At 43.7% G+C, this 8126-nt stretch overlaps 1 protein-coding gene across 1 annotated transcript; it reads right to left on the bottom strand.

Annotated features, from left to right (window-relative positions):
- Positions 1–3053: 3053 nt before the first annotated feature.
- Positions 3054–4413, bottom strand: TSHB (thyroid stimulating hormone subunit beta). Its single transcript, XM_058855720.1, has 2 exons — positions 3997–4413; positions 3054–3381 (listed from the first exon to the last, which is right to left on the bottom strand). The coding sequence occupies exons 1-2, from the start codon at positions 4156–4158 to the stop codon at positions 3139–3141; spliced, it is 405 nt and encodes a 134-aa protein (XP_058711703.1). The 5' UTR covers positions 4159–4413; the 3' UTR covers positions 3054–3138.
- Between the last annotated feature and the right edge of the window lie 3713 nt (positions 4414–8126).

Here is an 8126-nt window from a genome sequence, read left to right as displayed (position 1 = left end):
GCGGTGCTCGCTCCCCATTGGCTGCACGCGCCACAATCCGAGGATGGTTTGGGCAGGAAGGGGCCCTAAAGTTCATTTCGTTTAACCAAGGTGCTCCAGGCCCTGTCCAGCCTGGCTTCGGACACTTCCAGGGATCCAGGAGCAGCCACAGCCGCTCTGGGCACCTGTGCCAGGGCCTCCCCACCCACACAGGGAACAATTTCTTCCTAATATCCATTCTAAACCTACTGTCTGTGTGAAGCCATTCCCCCTTGTCCTGTCGTCCTTGTAGTCTCCCTCCTGGTACTGGAAGGCCACAGTAAAGTCACCCCGAAGTTTCTCTTCTCTAGGCTGGACAATCCCAATCTCCCAGCTTTTCCTCACAGCAGAGCTGTTCCATCCCTCTGATCATCCTGGTGCCTCCTCTGGGCTAGACAAGTCTGTGTCCAATTCAGTGTGCTGGGCCCCGGGGCTGGAGGCAGCTCTGCAGGTGGGGTGTCACCTGAGCGGGGACAGAGGGGCAGAATCCGTCCCCAAATGCTGCCCACGGCGCTTTACATGCGGCGCTTTCTCGTGGGGGAGCGGCGGCGGGCGCTTGGCCGGTGCAGGCGGGGCCGTGCCCGGGGCTGCGCCTCAGAGCCCTCGCCACAGCGCCCCCTGTAGGCCGGGGGTGTCAGGCTGTTCCTTCCCTCACGGGGATCCGGGAACAGCGCTGGCTCCTTCTCCTTCTCCTCCTTCTCCTCCTTCTCCTCCTTCTCCTCCTTCTCCTCCTTCTCCTCCTTCTCCTCCGTGCTCCACGTGTGAATGCGTTCGGGTCTGTGTTTCTCCGAGCCTCTGCCGCGGGCGCAGAGCGCCGGGAGCAGACGCGACTCCAGCCCCGGGCCCCCCAGCCCGTTCTGTGCTCTCCCCATCCGGACTGAGTTACGGACAAAAGGTGAAGATCTTTGGATTGCCTGCAAATCCATCGCTCACTTACGTGTAAACGGTCTTAGAATAAGTGGAAGGTAATAAATACATGTCTGTAAGGAATCATCACCTGAACAGGGATTTGTCACTGCGCCTGGGGGGGGTCTTAAAATTGAGCATGAAAAGTGCATAAGGGCCAGAGAGACGCAGTCCTCGGAGGGCATGGAAAGGTATGGTTGAATAGATGTGTTAGCACAGTGCAAACGTCTCGATTTGGGTTTTTCTAAAGTGTAAAAGAAGGCACATTTAGTTCTTTTTCTCTCAATGATTTTGCATAGGCATTAACCATAAAAGTAGACTTGGTTTTTATTTCTACTGAAGACAAATCTGTCAGGCTATAAAAGACATTACAATAACTTAGCAGTGCTGCTGGTAGTGTAAGTAGGCCAAGTACCCTTTCTTTGTTTTACTAAGTACAAGTGCTGTTTAATAGTGAACAGAATTCTATTTTCCTGTGCTAAATCACAATTTTAACAGTCCAGGCACCTTGATAAAGCTCTGGCTGATCTTAAAGCCGAACACTTTGTTTCTTTGGCATTTAGCAGATACCATAAGGACTGCTTTGTTCAATAAATACCTCTTTCTCAAGTTTTTTCTACCATTCCTCTGCTCTTCACCAACTAGAGAGCAGCAGCAGTTCATGTTGCAGCTCTAGAAAAGCCTGGGAGACCACAGCTCCTCTGTGTGATACACAGAAGGGGCTGGGAAGACCAGATTCTCACCACCAGAAAGTATTTGTACCTTATTTGTAACTAACCTTTCCTGCTCCAAAGAGTTTTAGAAATAGTCTTGTACAAAATTAGCTATAACTGGGTTGTTTAAACCATAGGTGCAAGGGATCAGTTTTACAGAAGTAGGCCTTAATCCTTACCCTGGATTTTCTGTAAATTTCAAACGTGTTTGTGGAGAATTTAAATTTTCAAACCTTGCCTGTGAAGATATTTCTTTATCACCAAATAATGCATATGATAATTGCAGTTCATACCTTGTATAGAATCTGTGACATGTATTCTTGGATTATCTTGGATTAGTTGAGGTTGGAACAAACTTCTGGAGCTCATCCACTCCAAACCCCTGCTCCAGGGGGGCACCAGCCGTTTCCCTTGGGCTTTCTCACAGGTTTTGCTGCAGATGAAATAGTATGAAGGTGTTTGGAATAACAGTCAGATTCTAGGAACAGTCATGAAAACTGCAATCCTGAAAGCAAGATTTTTCTAATGTTAAATTTCATATTTGTATCCTGTGAATCCTGGTTTCTTTATTTACTATTTCAAACAATGTGTGAATTAAATATCTGTAATTTCTTGGGAGCTACAATCTCAGTGGAAAGGAAGCAGTTGTTTTACATTAATTACATGCATTACTTTTCTTTATTCCTGGCTCTGCACCTCTCACCTGTGCATGTTCAGCACACAGGGTGGGCTCAGCTCTCCTTCCACTCCCAGGAGACCTGTTGACCTGTGGGGAAAAATGGGATTTTTGAGTTTTGCTTTCCATTTGATGGCACCACACTCGTGTTGTGGAGAACAGAGCAGCCAGGTTGGAAGCTCCAGTGATTCCTCAGTGCTCACAGAGACAGGTGTATTTCAAACTGTATTTCAGCAGGGAAGGGGGCATTATGCCATTCATGCAGAGACATTAATGCAGAGAAGTATTCCCAGTAAATACAGATCTGGACAACAATGGGGAGGACACAGATTTGCAGTGTCTAAATATTACACAGATGGAAAAATACTGCTGCTAATTTGAAGGCTGTAAGTGTGTATCAAAATTTATTTAAAATGTTCAATACCAAGAGTGTGTGTGGCCTCTTTTCTAACTCTGAAATATATCAAGTGAAATATGTGAAGTCTGAAATAAATCAATATCAAATTCTGAAATATGTCAGTATATTGAATCTCTGAGCATCTCTTCACAAAATACCTGGGATTTGTGAGCAAAGGCTGATCCATCCACACAGTCCTGTTTCCTTCTTCCCCAAAGTAAATTCAAGTGGGCTCTCAAGACAAACATGCAGCCTTTATGATTTTTTTCTGCCTGTCTCAGAACACCCAATTATTTGAAGCAACGAATGATACACCTTCAGAATAAATCTTTGTGCACAGCAGTTTGCAAACCGAATATGAAATTCACTTTTATTTCAGTTCGGGTGTGAGCAGAACAGTACATTTCTCCTGCAGCCCACTGAAAGCTTTACAGGTTACAGAGCTTCTGTGGCTTAGTGCAGTAGTTTGTCCTGACCCTCTCACGGACACAGTCACTGTAGTCAGTGTTGCACTTGCCACACTTGCAGCTCACAGCCACGGGGTAGGAATAATAGGGGATGGTGTGGTGAGGGCAGCCTGGGATCAGCGCTGTCTGGTACAGCATCTCTTTGTATGTGCACACGTTCTGGGACAGAGCACTCTTGAGGAGCAGCTTCTTGCCATTGCTGTCCTACAAAGAGAAGAGAAATGCATTGTTTCACTGAAGCACATATGTGTCAGAAAGGCCCTGTGAGGTGCAGAGACCAAAATTCATACCTGAGCCCAGCTCTGGTACTACTGACTTCAGAGCTCTAATTGTGACTGGGGCTCCCTCCCCCCACACACACATTCCACTTGTTTTTATAGTTTAACTAATCCAGTGGCTCAGAGTGTTCCCTGTGCTTTGTGATCTCTTCTGGCTCCCTGCTGCCCAAGCTGGAACTCAGAATGCTGTGTTCAACAGTGAAGTTGCATGGAGTGGTGTGGCTGCTGCAGAGTTGTCCCCACAGCCAACTGAGATAGCATCAGTGGGAGGAGAAGTTACCTAAATTACTTACATTAATTAAGAGTGACCCAATATAATCTGCCCCTCACCTGTTCCATCCTGCCCTCACAAACTGCCCACAGAGGCTTGGCATTTTTCATCCAAACCTTTGCAAAACGCTAACTTGAAGACATGGTGACAGTGCAGTTCTTCCGCCTGTGATAAACTCTATGGCAATTAAATAATTTGCACGCTATTTTCTGGGAGAACAGAACCTTGTTTTGCAGTGGTGGCAGTTACAGAAACATCTGTATCTCGTACCCGAGTCATGCAGAATCCAGCACAGATGGTGGTGTTGATGGCGAGGCAATAGGCACATTCCCGTTTCTCCACATGGATTGTGTACTCAGAAGGAGCACAGAGTGATGCTGTTTGTCCGAAAATCAGGCCAAAGAGGAGAGACATCACAAAGAAGGAACTCATGCTGGATGGGGAAGAACAAACAAACCACAGGTAAAATGGGATGTGCCTTCCATCCCTGTCCTTGGCATTTGACAGGAACAGCCAGGACAGTCTGTCCTGGTTAAGGTTAAGATTAGAGTAATCTTAACCTTTCTATTTACAGTCTGACAATTTCTTTCCAATCTCAGTCCTTTTATTGAAGTAATACTGATCATTAAACAGAGAACAAGAGCAAAGAGGCCATTAACAACACAGAACAAATTCACTTTCCCTCCATTAAACCATATTACACTTCTCACTAGTGAGTGATAAAATCCTGACACAGAACAAATAAGAAGGGCTGAAAGATTGGAATGTGTGACATGTAAGAGAACATAAGCTCTAGAATTAAGCAGAGGTATTAAAATAATCTCACTGCTTTAAAACAATTTTCTAAAGAAAACATCTTACAACATGTTAAAGAGACAAGAAGACAAGGGTGTGCATATCAGGCATAAAACTGGATTTTTCCATTTCCAGCGGCTTAGAGGCGTGATAAGATGTGAACACAGCCAAGAATTAAATAATAGTTTCAAGCAAATTACAATAAAGAACATCAGCAAAGAGTTCAATTCAGTGGATCCTGCTTTATCTGTCTGTTGTGCTGACCTAATTTCTCAGACCTGCAGGGGAGATCCTGAGAACAAAGCCTTGATTAACTCTAAGACAATTTCAGGAAACTACTCTAGAGCCTCTAAATTATAAACTTTAAATGACAGTGTCTACCAACATCTGGACATCACCTTCTAGTATCTCCCAGCTGCCAGTTTCCCCCAGTAAAGCCATCCGTTACACAGGCTGGTTTACCCTGTATCTGCAACAACACCAGTCTGGAAAGACCAACCTCTTGTCAGCAGAATTCTTCCCTATTACAGGAACCTGATTCTGCCTTGAGCTGGGAGAGGCAGTGACCCAGCACCAGCTCTGTATGTGCTTTATACTCTCCAGGCTAATTCCAGGCTGATCTTACTGTTTATATAATTGCATCTGAATTGCTGCTTTCTTATCACAAAGTCATCTATTGAAAATTCATACTGAACCACAAAGCAAATGTGATAGGAACAAACGTGTCCATAATATCCTGACCTGGAAACTGGAGCTGGAAATCTAATTATATTAACAGTCATTCTCTCCTCAGGCTTTTAAACTAACCAGTGTTTTTAAAAAGTTGTTATTATTGATTAATTTAATTGCTCTATAGGGACAGCAAGACCATGGCAGGAAGGCTGGCATGGATATGGAGTCCTCCAGAATCACAGATGATGAGTTTTACACCTGTGTTTTGTAAAGGTTTAACAAGGTGTGGTTCACTGTGCTTGCTCCTTACCAGGCACATCTGGGAGATGCTGGCCCAGGGTTCCCAGGGGAGCTGTGACTGTCCCAGCCCTGGAAGTGTTCCAGGTCAAAGCAGCCTGGGAAAGTGAAGATGTCCCTGACCATGGCAGGGAGTGGGATGGGATGAGCTTTAAGTTTCTTTCCAACCCAGACCATTCTGGGGTTCTCTAAGTATGTGCGGTGCCCATGAAGCAACAAACCTGAAATCAAACCCATTGCTCTGCAGCCTGATTTACCTGCTCAAGCAAAACACACTCAGAAATTGGCTGGCCTGGAACCTGCTCAGCAAATATTGAAGCAACAAGCAATTCACTCAGCACTGATTGATAGAGAAAAAACTTACAAAATCACTCCTCGCAGCACAGTAAGAAACAAAACATTGCATCAATGCCAATGAAACAATGTCCCCAGATGGGGGAAAACACTCACATTTGTGGGAGCAAGAGGGAGAAGAGGTCGACAAAGCCACTATTCTCTGTCAGCCCCTCCCTGAGCTCCCTGCCTGCAGCTCTGGGAACACGTGCCCCTCCATGCAATCACCTAACTCCCATTTGGAATCTGATCTGATGGATGTCTTATGCAGGTCAACCACATTCCTTATTTACACAGCCATAAGAAACACGGAACACATGACTTTGAGGTGGTAAATATGGTCACTTTGAGCTGTTGGAGGAGTGATCCATTTGGTCCCAATGGGTGTTCAGCTAATTCCTGAATAATAGTGTCTCCTTTTCCTGTGGTTTCAGACAGGTCTGTGTCCTGGGCTAATTTTCCAAGCATTTTTTGGCAACATAATAGAGGTTTTGTTCTATTAAGACTAGCCAAATGCTTTCTGTTTTCATGGAGTCTTTAATTCTGGGTTAATTTATACCATATAATTTCTCAAGAAGTATATATAATTATATTTAAAACTCTTTCTGGCTTAGGTACATGAGCAGAGTATTAATTGTACTCTTCGTAACATCTGTCCATCTCACTTAGCAACAGGACTGTAGCACTCACTTTGCTAATACTACTCCAGTATGTTATTTAGCTCTGTATTTTTCTGATATATTTGGAATACAAACATGTTCTCTCAGTATACTGTACACAACCCTCACACAGATAATGTAAACATGTATATATACACTGTCCATACACACACACTCCACATACAAGTGTATGGACTTGGTTATTAGAAGCTTTAACCACAGAAAAGAACGTTTGTTCTTGGGAAATACAGAGCATATTTCAAAGGAGACAAAGAACCTGAAAGGAAAATAACACAATTAATAAAACTAAAACCTGGAGAGGACAAAAAGCTCTCAAAGTAAGAATTAAAAAACAGCATTCTTAAAGCAGAAGTGTCACATGGCCCTTGCATGCACAGCTGATTCTTTCCTCTAAAGATTCACAGCTTTAGGCAGTTGGAGGTGGATTTGTGCACCCTGGAGACCACCACATCCAGGTTTAAAGTGTCTCAACACCCCCCATAAGAACACAGGCAGAGAACAGGTCAGAGTGTGAGGACATGTACTCTTTGCTGCCTCAAAGTGCCAGTTTCTCTGAGCTGAGAAAACTGGATGCAAAGCTGGGGGTGGGGGTGAGATTACGGTTTAAAAAAAAAAATTTAAGAATTTGCTTTAACAAGGTTTAGGGAAATGTCTGCAAATGTCAGTAGCAAATTGTAACAAGGCTTGAAAGTCATAATGACAATGAAAAAGAGAGTGCAACAATAAAAAAATATAGCAATAAAAATAGAAGAAAACCAACAATAACTGTTTGAGGTGAGAAAATACAGAAAACTGTACAGGAAGCTGAAGAGTAGGAAACAAACTTTTGCCAAGACAGAGGCCAATAATAACGTCAGGGAATGTTACAAGATGAAGACAAGCTGTTGATGCAGAGTAAGTGCAAAGGCTTCAGCACTTTGAAGCTTTTGAAAACATAGTGGCTGAACAACCACACACACATTAACAACAAAAATTATTATATAAATCATAAGGAATAAATATTTTAAACTCAACATGATTATCTAGTTAATGCTCATTTCAACAAGTCTGGAATACTGAGGAAATTTCAAAACATTAAAAGAAAGTGCTAATACCATGGCAATATTTAAGGAGAGGGTGTTGACCCAGGTAACTCTCCATCAGCCAGGTAAAATAACAGAAAGTTGATACAGGATTTGAGCAATAAAGAATTAACGGATGAAAACATAATTACTGATGTTACATAAAATAGGTCATGTCACACAAACCCAATTTCATTGTTTGCAGTGATTACAAGTTTGGTTGATAAGGCAATTGCACAGATGCAATGTCTTTGGTTCCATCTGTGCAGAGCCCCCCGTCAGGTTTAGAGCCCAGTGTGGGGATACTGAATGCTGGCAATTACCAACCACTGGAGCAGTCAGTTTCACACTGCAGTGCACTGGAGAAATACCTGAGCAGGGTTTCAGGATGAAAATTCAGTTATCTGGAAGGGCAATAAATTACTCTGAGTGGAGCTTGGGACCAATGTGACTGCTACTTATCAGCTCAGCCCCATGCTGATATGGTCACAGAACCCCTTGGCTGCTGCCTTTCCCTTGCTGGCACCGCTATCCTGCCCGTCTAAAGGGTGGTGTTCACATA

The sequence above is a fragment of the Poecile atricapillus genome, chromosome 23 (genome assembly GCF_030490865.1).
Source record: "Poecile atricapillus isolate bPoeAtr1 chromosome 23, bPoeAtr1.hap1, whole genome shotgun sequence".
NCBI lineage: Eukaryota > Metazoa > Chordata > Aves > Passeriformes > Paridae > Poecile > Poecile atricapillus.
The sequence above is the reverse complement of the archived record's forward strand: the minus strand, read 5'-3'. Positions and strand labels throughout refer to the sequence as shown.